This window comes from Mesoplodon bidens (assembly GCF_964165515.1).
Source record: "Mesoplodon bidens genome assembly, chromosome: 10".
Classification (NCBI taxonomy): domain Eukaryota; kingdom Metazoa; phylum Chordata; class Mammalia; order Artiodactyla; family Ziphiidae; genus Mesoplodon; species Mesoplodon bidens.
Window position 1 is genome coordinate 16,824,904 of NC_138172.1, and position 22,934 is coordinate 16,847,837.

A 22,934-nucleotide genomic window follows, 5' to 3' on the forward strand; every position below is an offset into this window, starting at 1 on the left:
CTCTGGTGAACAAGTGGTGCAAAAAGAGACTCTCTAACTGGAATTTGAAAATCTTTCTCCGAAGAAAAGTTTTAAAATTTATTATTTTTATCAGAGCCCAAGTATTGTGTCTATGGTCGACAGAAATAAACTATAGCTCTGATCTGGAACATGGTGCGCCAAGTACTCTTTGACTTAACACATTCACATTGAAAGCTAGAAAAGTCCTTCATCGCACGCCAGTTGAAGGTCAACTAGTTGAATTAATAAAATAAAGGGATGAGAAATAAACATGCTCCTAAATCTCCCAGAAAATATGTTGTTGAAGTAAAATGTGGTAAAACAAATATGAGCAGTTTCAATAATTTCCAGAGCCTTATACAACATATGGTCTCAACAAAAGACAGCAAAACTGTTTAGAAGCAGAGGACAGGCATCCCACACAGTAACTGGCTACACAGTAAAATAGATGCATTACTCTTGCTTATAACAGAATATTAACTGCTGAAATGTAATTGGCAGAAGAGATCTTTATTTCACCTCAGGTAATGTAAAGGGAAAAGAATCAAAGTAAGCAGGGTAAATCAGCAGGACAACTTGTTTAATATGAATTTATTCTGAAAATAAAAATGCAATATTGTTAGGGAGAATAAAAAGAAGATGTAATATTGAGTTAGAAGTTAAAGGAATGAAGTTCAGTATCCCTCTCGTTGAAAGAGGATCAATGAACATTTATGTCAAACACATTAAAATTTCTAGATAAGTTTATTCTTAACTTTGATCAAGTCCAGATCTAATGCTTTTATACTGAGGATCTACATATTTGCTTCTTGGAGAGAAAAGCTTTTCATCATGTTGGCTGAAGAATACTCACGTGATTGCTGCCGTTCCTTTTCAAGAGGAAACCTGTCTCCTTTATTAGAAGCGCTTTATAGAGAAATGTTTGAAAGAGTGAGCAGGTGGTGGTTTTGTATTTCTTCGTGTTTTTTCCGGTAAATATATTTAGAGCCAAAAAGAAAGATCCAGTGCTCTTTAACACTTCTGTTATAATTGTTTCTTGTTTGAAAAAAGCAAAAGGAAAGAAATTAATTAAAGTTAGTAAACATAAAATTTACTGCATTTTAGGGACAATTGTCAGTAGAACTGCCTAGAGGCAGACCTCAGAGATACTGCGGGTTTGGTCCAGACCACCACAATAAGCAAATAGTGCAATAAAGTGAATCACACGAGTTTTTTGGTTTCCCAGTACATATAAAAGATATGTTTGTACTAGGCTATAGTTTATTAAGTGTGCAATAGCTTTATTTCTACTAACTTTGTTTTTTTGGCCGCACCACACGGCATGCGGGATCTTAGTTCCCTGACCAGGGGTCGGACCCACGCCCCCTGCAGTGGAAGTGTGGAGTCTTAACCACTGGACCTCTAGGGGAGTCCTAGCTTTATTCCCCCCCCACCAAAAAAAGTTTTAACCTTAATTTAAAAACATTTTATTGCTAAGAAATGCCAGCCATCATCTGAGTCTTCAGTGAGTCATCATTCTTTGCTGGTGGAGGGTCTTGCTTGATGCTGATGGCTGCTCACTGATCAAGGTGGTGGTTGGTGAAGGCTGGGTTGGCTGCGGCAGTTTCTTCTTAATGAAGTTTGCCTCATCAATTGGCTCTTCTTTTCAAGGATGATTTCTTTGTAGTATGCAGTACTATTTGATAGCATTTTACCCACAGTAGAACTTCTTATCAAAATTGGAGTCAGGCTTCTCAAACCCTGCATCAACCAAGCTTATGTAATATTCTATATCTTTTGTTGTTATTTCAACGGTCTTTACGGTATCCTCACCAGGAGTAGATTTCTTCTCAAGAAATGACTTTCTTTGCTTATCCATAAGAAGCAACTCTTCATCTGTTAAAGTTTTATCATGAGATTGCAGCAATTCAGTCACATCTTCCGGCTCCCCTTCTAATTATAGTTATCGCACTATTTCTACCACAGCTGCAGTTACTTCCCTCACTGAACTCTTGAATCCCTCAAAGTCATTCATGAGGGTAGGAATCCACTTCTTCCAAACTCCCGTTTATGTTGATATGTTGACCTCTTCTCATGAGTCATGAATCTTCTTAATGGCATCTAAAATGCTGAATTCTTTCAAGAAGGTTTTCAACTGACTTTGCCCAGATCCATCAGAGGAATCACTATTATGGCATCTGTGGCCTTACAAAATGTATTTCTGAAATAATAATACTTGAAAGTTGAAATTACTCCTCGATCCGTGGGCTGCAGAATGGACATTGGGTTAGCAGGCATGAAAACAACATGAATCTCATTGTACATCTCCATCAGAGCTCTTGGGTGCATTGTCAAGGAGCAGTAATATTTTGAAAAGAGTCTTTGTTTCTGAGCAGTAAGTCTCAACGGTGGGACTTAAGGTATTCAGTCAACCCTGTTATAAACAGATGTGCCATCATCTAGGCTTTGTTGTTCCCTTTATAGAGCACAGGCAGAGTAGATTGAGCATAATTCTTAAACCCTAGGATCTTCAGAATGGTAAATGATCATTGGCTTCAACCTAAAGTCACCAGCTGCATTAGCCCCTAACAAGAGAGTCAGCCTGTCCTTTGAAGATTTGAAGCCAGTCATAGACGTCTCTTCTCTGACTATAAAAGTCCTAGGTGGCATCTTCTTCTAACATAAGGCTGTTTCATCTACATTGAAAATCTGTTGTTTAGTGTAGCCACTTTAAATTATTATCTTAGCTAAATCCCCTGGATAACTTGCTGTAGCTTCTACATCAGCCCTTGCTGCTTCACCTTGCACTTATGTTTTGGACACGACTTCTTTCTTTAAACCTCCTGAAATAAGCTCTTTTAGCTTCAGACTTTTCTTTTGCAGCTTCCTTACCTCACTCAGCCTTCATAGAATATAAGAGAAATTAGAGCCTTGCTCTGGGTTAGGCTTTGGTGTAAGGGAATATTGTGGCTGGTTTGATCTTATATCCAGACCACAATAACGTTCTCCATATCATCAGTAAGGCTGTTTGGGTTTTTATCATCCAGGTATCAATGGACTGGCACTGACAATTTCCTTCAAGAACCATTTCTTTGCCTTCACAACTTCCTAACTGGTGCAAGAAGTTGTGCCTGTCTCAGCTTTCCACGTACCTTCCTCTAAGCTTAATCATTTCTACCTTTTGATTTAGAGTGAAAGACATGTGACTGTTCCTTTCCCTTGAATATTTAAGAGTCCGTTGTAGGGTTATTAGCCTAATTTCAATACTGTTGTGTCTCAGGAAAGAAGGAGGCCTGAGAAGAGGGAGAGAGATGGGCAAATGGTGGGGTGGGTAGGTGGTTGTGCAGTCAGAACACGGATTGGTAGGGGAAGTTTCCCTCCTCTACTCTTCTTAAGTTCTTGTGGCTGCACTAGTAATAAAATTGACAAAAGATAGAATAACAAGAGGAAAAGAAACACATTTTAATTCATGCGCACAAAGGTCTCATAGAAATGGGACCTAAGAAGTGGCCAAAACAAGCAGCTACTATAAGTTTTGGAAAAAGAAACAGTAAATTTGAGAAGAATTGACAGGGCAAAGAAACTTAGGCTTTGGATTTCTTCATTAGTGAAGAACTTAAATTGTGGGCTTGGGGTAGTAAAATAACAAAGTAACAAGGTTTGTTTATACAGGCTTCTTGGGCCAGGATTCCTGTGTCTGGTGATACGGGTGTCCTTCTACCTCCAGATACAGGGAATGTACCTTTCACATGAGAAATGTACTTCCTGCTTTCAGGGAGATAGAAAAGAGGCTCAGAATGTACCTCTTGCATTGGCCATTTAATTTAATTCAAAATAATCAGTATGCCATTAAGGCATATTTTGGGGTGGCCTGCCCTGGGCCCCAGTAGCTTGCTGTCTTATGTGGATGCCCTAAACACTTAGAGTAGTAACATAAAAGATCAGTGATCACAGTTCCCCATAATAAATATAATAATAATGAAAAGTTTGAAATATTGCAAGAATTACCAAAATGTGACACAGAGACAGGAAGTGAGGAAATGCTATTAGAAAAGTGGCCCCAACAGACACAGGTAACACAGGGTTGCCACAGACTTTCAATTTGGAAAAAATAGGATATCTGTGAAGCAAAATAAAGTGAAACTCAATAAAGCGATGTATGTGCCTTTATACACGTGTTGTTTAGCATAGCAGGCAGGGAAACGTGAAGTGGTCTAAAAGCTATTTTTCTGACTCTGTCATCTATCACTTTTCTGAAAGCCTGCAAACTACTATCTATATTTGACTTGAACCTGAGGTGGCTGTGAAATCTCCAGAGCATATCCTTTAGTGCCTAAAGAAATTGGCATTTATAGAGCCCCACAGATTTGAAGGAAGGGAATTACTTTTGGTGATTGATTTCTTTGGGCCTTGTTTTTTTTTTTTTTTTTTTCCTGCGGTACACGGGCCTCTCACTGTTGCGGCCCCTCCCGTTGTGGGGCACAGGCTCCGGACGCGCAGGCCCAGCGGCCATGGCCCACAGGTCCAGCCTCTCCGCAGCATGTGGAATCCTCCCGGACCAGGGCACGAACCCGTGTCCCCCGCATCAGCAGGCGGACTCTCAACCACTGCGCCACCAGGGAAGCCCTGGGCCTTGTTTTTTGTTACCATGTTTATTTCAGTTATTCAGGCATAATTGCACATCCTTCCATAATCAAATATTTATTTGATTTGGATTCATTTGATTTTGGTTTGATTTATTTTTTTAATCAGGTAACTTAGGACTATTTTAGTAGTATAATTTATAATGGAACCACCACTTTCTAAAATGTGTTATTCAGAAAAGCTAGATCAGGAAGGGTGAAGATCCATTTTAAAATATATTTTTAAATGGTATTTAACCCTATTTTGATGAACAGTTTGATATGTTACTGATAGTTAAGTAGTACTACTTTGTGTGTGTGTGTATGACAGAGTGTGGGTTTGAGTGCGTGTTTGTGTGTGTCTCTGGAGGCTGGACAGGGAGGGAAGGAGAAACATTAATTTCTCCAGCTTCCTGAGGACTCATTTGTTGTCCCCAGCTGGAAGACCCCTGTGACTTGGCAGAATGACTTTATCTTCTGCTAATAACTTCATTTCTGTTTACCAGCGAAAATGAACATTTATTCTGCTTTTAAAAATCACCCACATGGCAAGAAGGGAAATATCAAGTCTCCATGACATTCCTTAAGGAAATCATTTTAATTTTCATAAAAGAAAAGGAGACCTGATGAGGAATGGACAGCGTTATTGTGATGCTGCTCCTTTACTTGCTAGCCCTAATTATTTCATTTATTTTATTGCACATTTTCCCCCTCCATAGACTTCTTTTGTATTATTTGCAACTCAGTGAAATCCCTCTCTGGAATTAGCTTTTGAGAGTTGATGTGCGAATTATAACCCAGAAGCACCACCTTTGGATTCATTAAAGGGTGGGCTTCTTGAAGTTAGCTTGTACTGAAGAAAATTTCCATTTTGCAAGGGCAGTGTAAATTTTGCATATCATTTTAATAAGCAAGGCAGGTCAATCAAATTATAATTGGCTCCAATTAGCACTCCCATGAGCTGTAGGACTCTAACTTCTCCTGGACTGCACTTAAAAAGAAAATGTTATTTACTGTCACTGAAGTCATAAAAAAGTGTCCATTATTCAGTGTAAGTGATGAAGCAAGTGCAAACCTGGCCAGAAGGATTTGGCATATATTTAAGATGTGTGCACCAAAGTGCACATTGTATCAAGCGTAGCAGTGTGCAAAAATGTGTTTATTACAAAGCATTTTCTTTTAGCTGCACAAACAGGTGGTGGCAGCGAAGCTTCTAGTGTTGGCAACATTTGGGTTTAGAGCTAATCTTAAAATCGCTTTCTAACATTTTCAGGGTCTCTGAACTCCTCTGGAAAGGTACACTTTAATAATAAAGATGAGGAAGCCCAGAAGAAATGCATTATATTCCCAAAGTCTCTTCTACCTTAAGTTCCAAATCTCCCGTTTTGGGGCGCTCTTCCTGAGTTGAGTGTCAGCACGATACCAGCAAGTCCTCATACGAGCTGGGGAATAAGTAATTGCAGTTTGAGTCTGTGGCATGAAGTTCTTGTCATGTCTTTATAAAGCATCACGGTAACTCCATCCTGTCCTTATTAGATCTCATCTTCTCTAATGAATGTCTGAACCACTTTCTGTAGCAATGCCTTGCTTCTTTAGCACCCTTGCAAAGGAAGTAACTTGTCACTAACTGGCTTGACGATGTTTTTGCTAGTCCGTCTCCGCATTAACCCCAAATCATTGCTAGGCATCAGGTATTGAGTGTCAAGCTCCCACTTGCATTTCCTCATCTTGAAATTTCCTTGCAACAAGGAGCCAATCCCACCAGAACAACTTGAACTAAGGATGAGAGAGAGGAGGGTCACTGGAAAAATAAATAAATAAATGTTCTTCATAAGAAAAAGGAAGAATGTGTATATACAAGCAAAAATACAAATAGCCTCTAGAGGGCACCACACATTTTTGCCTCAACAAATATGGAAGAAAGAGCTTCACTTTGGCACCGTATCAGTTTTAGCAGCCAAGGTACCAGGAGAGAGATGAAGGCGCTTGTTAGGAGAGGAGCTTCCCTGGCAGAAGCCTAAAAATGAAGACAAGGATGTCAGTGCCTACTGCAGTCAGAATGTGATGGAAGATGCGGGTACCCACTGAAAATACTCCCCATTCCTAAAAGAAAATAGTAGAACTAAAAGTGGTGGTTGCAGCCCCCTTTATAGGGCTGCATTATTTTTTGGAAGCTTCTGTTACACAGTGGAATGGCTGGTATGTAGTCACTAATGGTAGCGACTAAAGCAAGAGAGAGGAACAAAGAAATGTGGAGTACAAGAGGCTAATGGTCTCTCATGACCTTTGTGAAATATTTTTTCACAAAGGTAGGACAGCATGACAGCCCTATAAAGAAAAGAGGAGTAAAAATAAATAAGACAAGGGATCTTAAAAGATTGCCAAGCTCATAATTTGGTCTAGAGATAGTATTAACCTAGAACAGGAGTCAACAAACTTTTTCTTAAAAGATCAAATAAATCTTTTAAGCTTCGTGGGCCATATAGTCTTTGTCGAAGCTACTCTCTCTACTCTTACAGCCTGAAAGCAGCCCTAGACAATAGCAATTGAATGAGCGTGAGTTTGTTCCAAAAGATGTAGTTTACAAAGCAGGCAGCAGTCTGGGCTTGACCTCCTAGTCATTCCTTGCTGACCCATGGTCCCCCAAGTATGAAAGGAGGAAAGAAATGTCACCTTTAGTGTTTTCCCTCCCTGATCATTGTTCTCCTAATCTTAGGACCTTCACAATCCAGGCTTGTTAGTACTCTGAATCAGAATGGATTAGGCAGACATTTAAGGGCTAAACAAGGAAACCTATATAAATAATACTGTCACCAAAGCAACAACTTACAAAAAAGCTTTTGAAAGACAAGACACTGAAATGATAGAAGTGGTGATAGATGCCTTCTGCTTCGAGGTACAGACTTTTCATTCCTAACCATTGATCTATCTGTTCTTCTTTGAAACTTAAATTGGCTTCAGTTTTCTACATTTTAGATTTTTGAGTATGTCCCAGACCCTCCATCAATGTGGTGTCATGTGTAAGCTCTATAGCAAAATTTCCTTTCTAACTTGTATGAATCAGTTAAAATCAAGATAAAAATCTTGAGTGACATCAAGCAAGCTCTCAGACCCTTTTTTTTTTTTTTTGCGTTACATGGGCCTCTCACTGTTGTGGCCTCTCCCGTTGCGGAGCACAGGCTCCGGACGCGCAGGCTCAACGGCCATGGCTCACGGGCCCAGCCGCTCCGCAGCATATGGGATCTTCCCAGACCGGGGCACGAACCCGTGTCCCCTGCATCGGCAGGTGGACTCTCAACCACTGCGCCACCAGGGAAGCCCTCAGACCCTTTTAAATATGTTTTATTTTAACATACTTAAGTAGGTTTAAATATTTAAAAAGCAGGCCAGACTTTCCACTTGGCACCACAGAAAATTGCCAAAGTTACTTGCACAAATTTGCCCAACTGCAATTTTATTTGACAGAATTTCTTCTAGAAAATGCCTGTACAAAAGATTAGATATCCCTCATAATAGAATTTTGTAATGGAACTAGAAATAAACCCTTAAATGTCAGTAGTATGTGTATTAATGTATCTCCAGGTATACACTAAGGTGACATGTTTCATGTTAAATTGACTGACCTTACACTTAAGTGATGCAGGAAGGAATGTGATTGGAGGAGTGATGTCCTCCATCAAATATTACTTTTTAGAAAGCAGAGTTTCAGTGCTCCATTTTGTTAATTTATGGCTTTGATTGGTAAAACCTCTTTGTCCTCTAATAAAAAATATTTCACGTTCCCCATATTCACGTAGCATTGTTAATAGAACGCCCAGCAGCCAAGAAGTTTTGGGACAATGTGGTTATGCACATTATACACAGGAGGTTGGGAACGGTTTTGTAAAGCCTAGCTTGTTTGAGTATATATATTTTTATTATAGCTTTTTATTTACCATCATGCATAAAATGATGTTGAAAAGTCTCCAAAGAATGCTGATTTGATATATTTTACTTTGCAGTATACAATTAACATTTATTGCAAATGCAGATTTTTATGATGAATAAACTCTGAGAGTATTACGGCAGGTATTTTTTACTTTATTCAGAACACAGTAAATCACATGATTTTCTAATGTTTTCAGTCAGAGTGATGCCATATATATTTCAACAAAGACATGCAAGCAATACATGAAATAGTGCAGATCTTCTCTCTCTTCACTCTAAGACATAAAAGTTATATTTCGTTCCATCTCAATGAGAAAATCTATAAAGAAAGGTAGGTCAGTGCTACAGAATTCTGTGTACCTTTCATGACAGTGTATGCCATATTAAATACAGGTTTGATTTCTTTCCATAAGTCTTTAAGGGTCTGAATCTTTGTACAGAACGATCAATCACTAATTCATTTGCTTTGAGGTTATCGTAGTTTGATACCACTTTTGGAATTACCCCTCCCTAATTGTATTGATTTTATAAACGGATTATGTAAAATCTAATTCTTCCTTAGGCATTAGGAGCGTAGGCTTTCTCCACTTTTTTGTCCTTGATTGTTTGCTTTTCTTTGAAAATTGTGTCTACAGCACTTAGTACCTGACACATAGTGAACATTTCATTGTTAGCTGTCATCATCATTTGTATTAGCTTCCTGTTGCCACTGCAACAAATTACCACAAATTTCGAGGCTCAAAATGCCACAGGTTGGTTATCTTATAGTCCTGCAGGTCAGAAGCCTGTGGAGGAGGAAAAATAATTTTCCCTCTACCCTTCCAAGCTCTCTCTCTCTCTCTCTCTCTCTCTCTCTCTCTCTCTCTCTCTCTCTCTATATATATATATATATATATATATATATTTTATATGTAGTGTGTGTGTGTGTGTGTGTGTGTGTGTGTATCTCATATATACATAGGAGTTACCCAGGATAACTGAAGTGGCGCAAGCCACCACCTTAAATATAAAAGAAAAGAAAATGTTGGGGTGTGGGAGGAAGAGGCCTGTTATGGGAGGTGGTCAGGAAAAGTACAGTAAACAAGGGTAAGGTGGTTATGCAGATTTAAGTTCTTGTCTTCTCCATTGAGAAGAGTTTAGTCATCCTTTTCTTCCTGGTACAGGGAGACAGGCATCTTTACAAACAGAGATTCCCCTTATAAATGTAAACGTCTCTTAAAAAAGTGTAATTTCTACTCAAGTTTTCAGAGCTTTTTCTGTCGGCTCCTTCTTAAAACTAATCTACTTAAAATGATCTTTCTGCCAAAGAGGCATATTTGGGGGCGGTATATTCTGCTCCCCTTCAAGTCCAACACAAGTCTCAGTGGGCTAAAATCAAGGGCTTTGTTCCCTTACTTTTGCAGCTTCTAGTGGCTGCCCGCATTCCTTGGCAATCTTGGCCCCCAGCCAGCAATCCCATCACTCTGTTCTCTGCTTTCTTAGTCATAGTTCTGACCCTCCTGTCTCTCTTTTTTCCTCATAAGGACCTTTGTGATTACGTTTTTGCCCTCCCAGGTCCATTTCAAGATTCTCAACTTGATCACATCTGCAGACTCCCTTTGCCATGTATAATATTTCCCTATTGCTGCTGTAATGCATTACCATGAATTTAGTAGCTTAAAACACACAAATTTATTCTTTCATACTTCTGAAGGTCCAAAGTCCGAAACCAGTTTCACCTGATGGAAAATCAAGATGTTGGCGGGTCTGCCGTCCTTCTGGAGGCTCAAGGGGAAAATCTATTTTCTTGCTTTTCCAGCTTCTATAAGCCAACTACATTCCTGGACTTACAGCCCCTTCCTTCATTTTCAAACCAAGAGTTTAGCATCTTGAAATATCTTTCTCTGACTACAACTTCTGCTTCTGACATTACATGTCCTTTCAGTGACTCCCCTCTTATAAGGACCCTTATGGTGACATTGGGCCCACCCAAATAATCCAGAATAATCTTCCTATCTCAACATCCTTAATTTAATCACATCTTCAGAGTCCCTCCTGCCCCACCAGGTAACATGTTCAGACTTTAGGGATTAGGATGTAGACTTCTTCTGGGGGCCACTGTTCTGCCTACGTTTATTAGGCCCAGGCTCTCTCTTAAAGTTGTATTTACATCTCTACCCACGTATTGGGCATTTACTTCTAGGTTACCTGCCTGAGTCTCAAAATCTGTTTTCAGTACAACCTTTTCCATCCCCAGAGTGGTTTATCTTCCTAATTTTCCTGTGTCTTCTGCTTATTCCAGATCAAAACCTTAGAGGTAGTTTTTTGTGTTGTTAGTTAAAGATCTTTTTTTTTTGCTTTTGCTTTTCTGAGGATGTGTTTGGAAGAAATAGTGCAGGAAGACCATTGTATTATTCTAGTTACATCATATTCCAATAGGTAAGGCCATTGTAAGCCAGTGGTTTAAGGCTTCTGCTCAGTAACTTAGCCCAGAAAGATGAACTTTCTGTAAATGGTGGAATTTTTCCTTCTTTGCTTGTTGGGGTGGGGGGATTGGGTGGTGGTCTCAGGATAGGCTTACACTGATTCTGGGATGCTGACTTGTCTGGGCTTGTCTGGAGGGCAGGTACTAAAAATCAACCAGGGATAGGTTTGTATATTTGAAGAGCTTGGGGGATGAGATGAGGGGACTATCTTGATGCAAGTTGGGGAGAGGGACAGTTATCTGAAAGGTAGTCAGTGAAAACAGACATTTCCTCCGAGGGGAGGGGCAATTTTTAATACCCAGGTGAGTGTGTTACTTAATTTCAGCAACACCATGTCAGTTCAGGTCCCCTAAGAAGGAGACAACAAGGTGGCATCAGAGAATCAGACATTAAAAAAAAAAAAAGACCTGGGCCTCCCTGGTGGCACAGTGGTTGAGAGTCCACCTGCCGATGCAGGGGACACGGGTTCGTGCCCCGGTCCGGGAAGATCCCACATGCCACGGAGCGGTTGGGCCCGTGAGCCATGGCCGCTGAGCCTGCATGTCCGGAGCCTGTGCTCTGAAATGGGAGAGGCCACAACGGTGAGAGGCCCGCATATCGCAAAAAAAAAAAAAAAAAAAAAAGACCTGAGGAAGTGCCTGTGAAGGATAAGGGGGGAGCGAGCAGAAATGGGTAGAGGGAGACTCAGACTGAGATTCAGGTCTGATAGCTTTGAATAGAGAGGGGAAGAAAACTTGCGCAGGAAGAATGCCAGAGCACAGCACAGTTCTGAAAATATTGTGGCCCTTCTGATGGAGAGTCCTCAAGCTGTAGTTGCCCTTATGAGGAATCCTGCAGGAATGCCAGCATTAACACCCCCATGGAGCCCCATTAGCAGGTAGTAACCTGGGGAAGTGCAGCCACAGCACGCATGCTCTAGTGGCTGGAGGCCATCAGTTAACTGTGTGCCATGCAGTAGGTTCTTCTCAAGTGAGACCTACTTGGGACCCTTCCGTGTCTACCACAGTCCACTCTGTGATTCTTACATATGCACTTCTTCATGCTCATTTTGGGGGCAGCCTTAAAATGATTTTAATTTTGATATCCTTCCCTTACTTCTCTTAACAGTCATTACTAGGTCATATAGGCAAAGCTGCCACAATATTTCTTTAACAATATAATAATAGTACAGTATTTAAGTAGTATCAATTTTAATTTGGGATTAAAAGAAATACTACAAATGAAGTCTTGTTTTATTTGGTATCGAACATTTTCAGTCAAAATTACATAGGTAGTATTTATTCCAATTTGTTGCATGTAGCTGTTGTTCATACATTCTTCTTGCTGTATAATATTTTCTTTCATGAATTTATTCGATGTTAAGATTTCTGAATCAAGTTTTTTCCATCAGCCATTCTCACTTTAGTATAAACTAGTTTAATAAGATTGACTTTTTCTAATACCCAACTATGGTCATTATGTCAGGGAGCAATAGGTGTTTTACTCCCCCTGTATTAAAGGGAGAGGTACAGTCATATTCACTTCATAAATAGAACACTTTGGAAAGCAGAATAAGATTGCTTTGCTTCCTTTAAAGCAAGGTTAGGTTATGGGGGTGTGGGGAATGTTGGGATGGGACTGGATACTTAGAGCCAAAGGAAGAGCCTAAAGGTTTATTTGCTTTTACAGCTGTCAGTTTTAACCATCCCAGAACAAATTAAGCCTACCTTACCAGCATTCTTCAACTCTGTGGTTTGTTTAGCACTAGTGCAAGAGAAGGCACCATCAGGGTAGACAGGAAGCCACTTGTGGAGTGGATGTTTGAGATACATTTGTTTTCATACAATGCAACGAACAACTTTAGAGTTCATGATCTATCACGTGACTGAGTGGAATTTCATGAGACACTGTACTGATACGATAGCATGACATAAAGATCAGTTCGAGATTTCAAACTGTTGTTTCTGAACATCTGCACAGTGTATGCCATTGACCTGCTAACCTTTGGAATCATCAGAATTTGCTTTGAAAGTGGAAGAGAGACAGTCATTTTCCATTTCCATCAGGTCCTTAACTGCTCTTTACTCTGATCCCCTTACACATGCTCTTCCCTCCACCTGGAGCACTTTTATCCCTTCATATTCACCTGTTCTTTAAGACCTGTTCTTCAGTCCTGAGAATGTCACCGCTCCTTCCTTTGAAACCCACAGGAACTCTCACCCAGTCCTGACACATCATCTCATTGTATTTTTGTACTGACGTACTGTCCCCCTCTACCAAGCAGAAAGACCCTTCACCATTGGAATTATGCTTTAAATACATTTTTGAACTTGTTATTCATTAAAATTGATTTTGATTACATATATTTTCTAAAGATTCTCTTGGAAAAGCATTACAGTATGAACCAGTGCCGTAAGCTTAGTGGAATTGTAAAAGAAAATAGGGCCACAGAAAGAAGGAATCAAATAAACCAACCACAACAACTATACTTAAATAACAACTTGCTTCTAAAAAATATAGGCATCTAGAACAAAGCAGCATAGTATTATTTAGTCCTCATTATCTCAGAGGAGGAAAACAACAGTTCCTTTGGGGAAAGTTAGTTTTCCTTGATCCCAAAGTTCAGGAAAACTCTAATAGTGGACCTGACATAGGAGATAGTAGCATAATTTTAACTTAATTAACTCAATAAATATTTATTGAGGACTGTTAAATGTTCTTGGATGTTTCAGTTTGCTAATTTTAGGAGGGGAAGGCAGGCAGGATAAAACTTGACATTATTTGTTTACCAAGTGGTGGGAGGACAGATAAGTAAATAGATCATTGCATAAAAAGTGGGAAGTACTTTAAGTAGTATAAGCACAGAGTTGCTCTATATAGAAGCACTTACTCAGAGGATGAGGGTTAAGGAAGACTTCTCTGAGGAGGTGATTCGTGATGTTGGAACCAAGCTTTGAAAAACATTTGGAAGTTATGACAGAATGGGGTTTGGTGTTGAAAAGGAAAGAAGCCTTGGACAGAGAAAAAGGACACTGCAGCCTCCGAGAGCAGCATATATAAAAACCCAGACGCAAGAAAGAGTATTGGGTTTCTCAGTTACTAAAGCCATAAGCAGGGGCCTAACCATGCAGGGTCTCATTTTCGTGTTAAGCAATTTTGCATTATTCCAGAGACTACCGAGGAATTGCTGCAAGTGTTATGTCAGGAGTTGACGTGATGAGATTGGTAATTTTAAAAGATCACAGGACATGTAGTGTGGAGATACAAATTAAAAGGGAGCAAGACTGAAGCCAGAGATACTTGTTAGGAGGTATCTGGAGTAGCAAAAATGATGACAGTGATAATATCACTCCCACAAGAATGCTAATCAGCAGTGACCTCCATAATTGTGCAGAATGAACACAGCATCATGTCTCATAACCGTTTCTCTTCATGACCTGCAATAAAAACACTCAGCATTGCTTTGCAGTAAAGGTGATTTCAGATATTTTTAATATACTGTGGAAAATTTTCCTTCATGATGGAATTTCTTTTCTCTAAAAATTTTATTAGAACTATCATATGCTTGGATCTTCAATGAATATCCATCATTTGTCGAAGAAGATAGTCGGAGATTTGTCTCTCAAGAGACAGGCCATCTCTACATAGCCAAGGTGGAACCATTGGATGTGGGAAATTACACGTGTGTGGTGACTAGTATGGTGACAAACGCCAGAGTGCTGGGTTCTCCAACTCCTTTGGTGCTACGTTCTGATGGTAGGAAATGTTTCAAGGGGCAATTCTGAGTGGAAATGCTGTTGCAAATACAAGAAAAAACAAATTGAGAAAAGTGAAAAGTATATCCTGAAGAATTATCATTTTGTTTTTTTTTCAGAAGAAAAAGTATTTATGAGTACAATGGCTAAAATGATTCCATCAACCATAGGTCCCTGTACATAATTCTTACTCAGGACTGGCTTCCTAATTTGCAGGGACCAGTGCAGAATGAAAATGAGGAGTCACTTGTTCAAAAATTATGAAGAATTTCAAGATGGTGGCAATAGGTCATTAAGCCAAACGCGAGGCCCTCTGAGCCTGGGGCTTACCTTGCGTTCCCGTGATGTCACCGGTCCTGATTTTTGTCAGCTTGACGTTATTAAAGCTCTGGATATTTTTTTATAGGCTAAAAAGCATCTCTAAAGAAAATTAAAAGAAAAAGTGTGTACATTAGGTCCCCAGAATTTATTCATCTTATTATTGAAAGTTTGTACACTTTGACCAACATCTCCCCCATTCCCCTACCCTCACCAGCGTAGTGATTATATAGTAACGTTGTGTTGTGTACTTGAAATTGCCTTAGAGAGTAGATCTTAAGTGTTCTCACTACAGAAAAAAATTTTACTTTTAAAAATTGAAAATAGTAATTGTGAGGTGTTAAATGTGTTAACTTGACTGATGTAATCATTTCACAATGTGTACATATATGAAATCATCACATTGTACATTGCCCTAAAAAAATCACGTTGTACAACCTAAATACATGCAGTCTTATTTGTCAGTCATACCTCAATAAAACTGGAGGGGAAAAAAGGAAAATAGGTGTTTCTTCAGCCCCTCAATGTCTATTTCAAGGGAGCCCATGAACTGCAGAGTAAGCAGATTTGGAAGCCTGGGTAACTGTCCCACTTAGGCAAAACCGTATCTGATACAGCACAATGCCATGGCCACAAAATGCTTTCCAGTCAGTTATAATTGAATTTGACCTTCCCCATTTATTAAGTTACCAGTTCTTGTCTCCTGGTAGTCAGTAAGTTTAAGATTAGTGTCTATGCTACCAGGGTACCATTAAGTAAATTTCCTCCCATAATTTTTGCTCTTTAGGATATTTTAAGAACTCATAATACATTGTATATTTCAGTTTGACTAGAAATGTCCAAATTGAATACAGAATAAAAAAGCCTCTCATTTTATTTTATTTTTTCGCGGTACGCAGGCCTCTCACTGCTGTGGCCTCTCCCGTTGCGGAGCACAGGCTCCAGACGCGCAGGCTCAGCGGCCACGGCTCACGGGCCCAGCCGCTCCACGGCATGTGGGATCCTCCCGGACCGGGGCATGAACCCATGTCCCCTGCATCGGCAGGCGGACTCTCAACCACTGCGCCACCAGGGAAGCCCGCCTCTCGTTTTATATAATGTAAAAGGCCTAGTGGTTTTCTCAGAACTGCTCTGTAAGTGGTAACTTAGAAATCACGGAATCCAAAGTTCTCACATATTTATTAATGTCCCATGTTTGGCCCAAGGTAGCACTGCTTCTAAAAGTACCTACCAGACAGCTAGTGAGTAATTCAAATCATAAGGAAGAGTTAGTTCAAAACAGAGCAAAAAAAAAAAAAAAGTTTTAAGAAAAATGGGACAATTCCAAAGGAAACGTTGAAACCTTTAACTTTGTATTGTGGATTCACAGGAGTGATGGGTGAATATGAACCGAAAATAGAAGTTCAGTTTCCAGAAACTCTTCCAGCAGCTAAAGATTCAACTGTGAAGTTGGAATGTTTTGCCCTTGGAAAGTAAGTTTTATAACATTTACACCGATATTAGGTTGCTGTAAGAGATCAAGATAGCTTTTAACAGCCTCTTCTTTTCCTTATTTTCTAAAATTTTCTTTCATTTAGAAGCAAAGAAAAAACTAAAATACAGGGGAAATGCACATGTATAATTTAGTTTGAAACTTTAAAGGAGATTTACGGAGAATGACTATGCCTGCCTAATTTCATAAATTAAATTGGTATTATTTTTCTTTTGCTTGTTCATTTGTTGTATTATAATACAGTGAGTATACATTAGACTTTTTCCTCTAAATCATGAATTAACTAGAGAAAATGCAGTTTATTTTATTAAAATATCAACTTAAAGAGATAAATCTTTGCATTTGCAGGTTTATGTGACTGACAGCTGGCTGTGTTCTGCATTTGAAAATCTGTGCCTTTTTTGTTCTATCCTAGGAAAGTTTTATTTTGTCAAGCCTAAAAGGCTTCCAGACATCTGTTTAAAACAGCAAATAACTTGACAAATTTCTTCTTAGTCCTGTACCTCAGATTAATTGGAGAAGAAGTGATGGACTGCCTTTTTCCACTAAAATTAAATTGAGGAAGTCCAATGGTGTGCTTGAAATCCCCAATTTCCAACAGGAAGATGCAGGTTCCTATGAATGCATTGCTGAGAATTCACGAGGAAGAAATGTCGCCAGGGGGCGCCTCACTTACTATGGTGAGCCTTCACTTTGGGCATATTGGATTTTTAACTTTCGATCTCTCTAAAAGTTATTGTGATTGGGACTGGGTGGGGGTGAGTAGGAGGTTTTAGCAGAATCCCAGTGTCCAACTTTTTCTGTTCTACATTTTGGTAAATGAGGATATTTATCATAGAAGGAATTTTAAAAAATTAATTTTTGCAATAAAGTTGGAGGCATGATGTACTCTTACTGCATTTTAAACTGATTGATATGATAATGAAATATTTCACTTTTTTTCCTAAGAGTAACCATTAACTCACTTAACCGTAACAAGGAGAGATCTCCTTTCTATCTGCCCTTACCTCTAGAAAATGGGATTTTTGTATCTTTCTTTATGGTCTTTACTAAGCAGAAAGAAACTGTCTTCTGGGAAAACTTGGAATTACTGCATTAGACAAACCACATAAACCCAGGCTTACTTGACTTCCTCAGTGTTATTCTGTCGTTTCCAGTAATGTAGGTGTACCATGTTTGCTGCCTTTAATTTGTAAGCACAGTTATTTGATGTACTGCTCAATTTGGGTAAAGAAAGGTTAGTAACGTTACCTTTATTTAGAGTCTATTTGTAAGAAAATTAGATTATCCTTTTTCCCCAAACTTGTTTTCAAATCCCTTTTATTAAAAAAAAATACTAGGTATTTTGATGAAAGCAGGTTTTAGAAAGCAGAAATAAATGATTTTACAAAATGTACTATTAAATATGGGAAGATGTAAGCTCAGTGAATATATTTTTTGCAGTTTAATCATTAGAAACATTGTAAAACTAATAGGAATTGAACACTTTTATGAAAAGCAAATGGCAATATATTCTGTTTATTTTAAAAACTGGAATTTGAAATAATTTTCAGTGCAAACTTGTGCAGCATATAAAATGTTTCAGAGAGGAAAAACTTTGCAAAGACAAATATTAAAATTATAGAGCTTATTATGAACCCCTTCAAAAGAATGTGAAGTTTGTGCATACATTATGTGTGATTAGATTGACACTTATTTTATGGTAAGGTTATAGGATCCGTCAGGAACAAAATGGAGGCATGGTTTAATAGAATGAGTCATTCCGTGTTCTAACTCTCCCATCTTGTAACAGGATTAGGTTAGAATACATAAGCACCAAGTTGGAGTTTCCCAGGTGTCAAGTTCTACATGTTGGTGGGTTGATATGGAGATAAGTTGGGGACACTTAACCCATGTGGCTGTATGGCTCTAAGTCGACCGCAAACAAGTCCTAGTTTATTTTCTCCTTTCTAAGCAGCCACTACCTGACCTAGGGTAAGAAGTGACCATGACAGGAAAACACAGGATATTCCAACTGTCTTAATGTTTCAATAGGAATGTTTTTATCTGTATGGAATAGCGACCCTGCACAAATAATAAAACGCTTGTATGGCAAGACATCCAAAGCTAAGTTGACATTTATGTGCCTTATATTCAGGTCCTGGCACATTTTCTCTGTGGTGTATTTTCTGCCCTTACCTACTTTTTCCCTTTCTCTGCATGTTGGTTGCCCTTACAGTCACAGAATGGCTACCAGCAGTGGCTAGCACATTAGTTTTTGTTCATCCTTCCTTTCTCTAAAACATCTTGCAATTCACTTCTCAAATCTCATTGGCTGCGTGTTCATTCCTAAACCAATCACCAGCTAGGAGAATTGGCTTAAACAACTTAAGAGCCTCTTTTTGGAACATGGAATATGGTCAGGTTTCCCGGGATTTTGTGGACAATGTGAGGTGATGGAAGAGAGGATAATTCAACGAAAAGTTGGGTCATCTTAGAAATAAAGAAGAGAGGAAATGGATGCACAATAGACAACCAACATCATCCACTATTCTTAGTAAATGAGGTAGACTGTTGCTTTAGTCCATTATGTAGGTAATATGATATGTATCTAAGAAACAAATTAGAAATAATGAGATAGATGGACTTCCCTGGCAGTCCAGTGGTTAAGACTTTGCACTTCCACTGTGGGGGATGTGGGTTCGATCCCTGGTCGGGGAACTAAGATCCCACATGCCGCATGGGCCAGCCACACACACAAAAAAGAAAAAGATAAAAAGAAAACAAATCAATGAGATAGAGAGTTTCATGAAAGCTACTTTACAGTTCTGGCTTAAGACTAGTATATTCAGGGCTTCCCAGGTGGCGCAGTGGTTAAGAATCTGCCTGCCAATGCAGGGGACATGGATTCAAGCCCTGGTCTGGGAAGATCCCACATGCCGTGGAGCAACTAAGCCAGTGCGCCACAACTACTGAGCCTGCGCTCTAGAGCCCTTGATCCACAACTATTGAGCCCACGTGCCGCAACTACTGAAGCCCGCTTGCCTAGAGCCTGTGCTCTGCAACAAGCCACCTCAATGAAAAGCCTACCCACTGCAACGAAGAGTAGCCCCCGCTTACTGCAACTAGAGGAAGCCACACGCAGCAACAAAGACCCAACATGGCCAAAAATAAATAAATAAAATAAATTTATTTTTTAAAAAAGACTAGTATATTCAATAAATGCTGCGCAGTTCTCTGCTTATCTGCTTTAATATTTCATGTAAAAAATGGTCCAGTAGAATATTTGAATCTCATACGATGGAATAAGGGGAAAAATCACAATAAATGTACCAGTTGTAATCTCAGGATTGGCTTAGTCCAGCAAATTATCTTCCCATTTGGAGAACAGTAATATGAGGAGCCAGTGGAAATTTTTGCTAGAAACTTGAGTCTCAGTCAAGGGATCATGTGTGAGTTTATTTGTAGTCTCCGTCCACTGAGGCTGATAATTCCTGAAAGAAGAAAATGTGTTTTAATATAGAGTAGAGAGGAGTGATTTGGGACTGAACTACACTTCAGACTGGGCAAGTCGTTTATATATTTTAAAAAACAAAATAAGGTAAAACTCGGATGGGTACATTTTCTCTAAAAGCGAAATAGCTATATTTTCATTTCAATTTCAGTTATAAAAAAAGCAATTTTATGAGATAGAAATGGAAAGAGAACCTTCCCATGGTTGAAATTAAATAGAAATAGATAAACTGTTTCTCCATATGGAGGATGCAAATGTGAACCCTGAAGTACACATCCCATGCATAATGCAATGTGAAACCAGGAAGACATCTCACCTCCTAGTCTCGGGTCTAAAACACAAGCTGAGACTTGGCTGAATATACTGTGAGTATTGAATGACTTTCATTATGAGTGGTACGTCGCTTTCATCTGTAAAAGGATTTCCCAAGTGTCTTCTAAAATGTAAGTAATAATGACAAATGAACCTGATGCAACTGATTTGCATACATCATTTAAGGTGGCATGAGTTAGTTCTTTTTCATAAAACATCATTTGATTCAAATTGAAGCAATTTATCCATCTTTCCCTGCCTACATTTTCATTTGCACAGAGGTTCATACGATGTTCACTAGTTTGTATTTAATTAAGAGTTATTTCTAAGTTGAAGGAAATCTTTTTTTCCTCCCCTGTAGAAGTTTCTCTTCTATGGATGCTGATTTTTAGTGCAAATTTAGACTAGTATCTGCTGTCATTCACATATTAAGTTGTTATCAATTGTGATCTCATAATTCAAAAATGCACTTGGACAAGAAAATCTATTTTGTGTACCTGCATTTTTTTTCTACTAATAGACATGTGAAGAATGTAATACAGTGCCCAGAATTTCAAAAACAGAGAAAGCATCATGAGTTTGACTTAGGAAAAGGAAGATTTTAACATCCACCCTCGAATATAGAAATGTTTCATATACCCACTTAGTAAATACTTAGGGAATTAAATATAATTTTAGCCACTATGCTTACATTAATCTATTATTGCCCATAGTCATATCCATTTATATTTATGTGGATAAAGTATTTGTTCTTTATTGTGGAGTGGTTTGAATTTCTTTTCTTTTTCCTTGCAGCAAAGCCTCATTGGGTTCAACTCATAAAAGATGTGGAAATAGCTGTGGAGGACAGTCTTTACTGGGAATGTCGAGCGAGTGGTAAGCCCAAACCCTCCTACCGATGGTTGAAAAATGGAGAAGCCCTTGTGCTCGAGGTAAGGTAACATGCCTGGTTAATCCACCCTGTCCCCACTTTGTGTAAATAAATGCCTTCCCTAGTGACTAGTGCCAGAGTCAACTGGTGAGTTTGCATATATTCATCTGAACAGTTCATACCACGTTCATCTAAGAAGTGGTACAGAGGTAAAAAGGATAAAGTCAAGTACTCAGCATGCCAAGGAGGAACTATTTTCAATATTGAATTTCATTGGGAAAAGGTGATTTTATGAATTTAGTACATAAAATGATATACAGTCAACCCATGAACAATGCAGGCGTTAATCCTCATATAATTTATAGCCTGTCATCTGCGTCCTCAATTCCTCTGCATCCACAGATGCAGCCAACCAGGGACCGTGTAGTCCTGTAGTATTTACTATTGAAAAAGTATCTGCATATGAGTGGACCCCTGTAGTTCAAACCTTGTTGTTCAAGGGTCCACTGCCCTATTTTTTTTCATTTTGAAGTTAGAGAAGGCTTTATGTTAATAAAATGTAGAATGTAATTTCCTTTTTCATTTTTGATAACTTGCATGGCCTCTGGAGAATAAATGTATCAATTACTTCATTACCTTGTTACATGAGTACTTATTTTCTCAATCACTTCTCAAGCCAGGTAATTTTTGCTCTTTTTAAAAATTGTGTAGTAAGTCAGTTATGTTCCTTCAAATTTCTACACATAACCTTTCATAATACCTGCAAACCTTTAATAAATGTGTTTCCCAGAACCCTTTTTAATACACAGAATTTATAATATCTTCAATTTGCATGATTTTAAAAACTGGTGAGAACCTTTCCAGTTGATGGGGTGGGAAGCATGGTAGATTTCTTAAAGTCTGCAACTTTATCCACAGGGAAAAATGAAATAGTTGCAGTATTTTACATCGTGCTTTGTTATTTATTTTACTGATATACTTTTTTTGATATACTTTTTGATTGAAGGATGCTTATTAGTATTTCCAATGTCTAGCTGTTATGTTAAGTCATTCTCACTGTTTCAAATAAGGGAAATGTTTAAATTTCAGGTCAGATTGCCTAATCCCATGAGAAAAATTAAGGAGGTTTGTGTATGATTGAAATAATGTTCAGTGGTTATCTTTTTTCTTCTAAAATGGTATATACAAGACATTTTTATTATCATCTAGGAGAGAACACAGATAGAAAATGGTGCCCTTACAATATCCAACCTAAATGTGACCGATTCTGGCATGTTCCAGTGCATAGCAGAGAACAAACATGGTCTCGTCTATTCCAGTGCTGAGCTCAAGGTTGTGGGTACGACTAATTTTCTTGTCTCATTATTTTTTTTCTTACATCGTCCATATTTGCCAGAAGCAGAAATATTTACTTTTCATATTAGATTCCTACATCTAATAATAATTTTCAGTATCACAGCAGAATCATGCAGGGTTTCTAATCAAGGCACACATTTTAATGATTTCTAAGGGAAAGCAGCAATTATGACCAGAATTAAGGCCCAAAGATTGAAGTAGAGAAGCAACAGGGAGAGAGTGTTGACCTAAGACATCCCTATTATCCACCTCCAGCAGTACCAACTAAGTAGTACCTTTTAAGAGAATAAGTGACTCTGGTGTTCTCTGTTGCTGGTCCATAAAAGTAAATATCAGGATTCAAATCAGTAGTTTATTGATCCAAA

General features: G+C 38.7%; 1 protein-coding gene across 1 annotated transcript in view; it reads left to right on the forward strand.

The window, feature by feature from the left end:
• Positions 1 to 22,934, forward strand: part of CNTN3 (contactin 3) — a gene marked incomplete at both ends in the record, with an annotated part of 238,661 nt that overhangs the window by 124,498 nt on the left and 91,229 nt on the right. Inside the window, 5 exons of the mRNA XM_081245219.1 lie at positions 14,525 to 14,728; positions 16,415 to 16,517; positions 17,033 to 17,217; positions 21,138 to 21,274; positions 22,423 to 22,552. Of these exons, the coding sequence (XP_081101345.1) occupies positions 14,525 to 14,728; positions 16,415 to 16,517; positions 17,033 to 17,217; positions 21,138 to 21,274; positions 22,423 to 22,552 (759 nt within the window). The remainder of the gene's footprint in view (positions 1 to 14,524; positions 14,729 to 16,414; positions 16,518 to 17,032; positions 17,218 to 21,137; positions 21,275 to 22,422; positions 22,553 to 22,934) is intronic.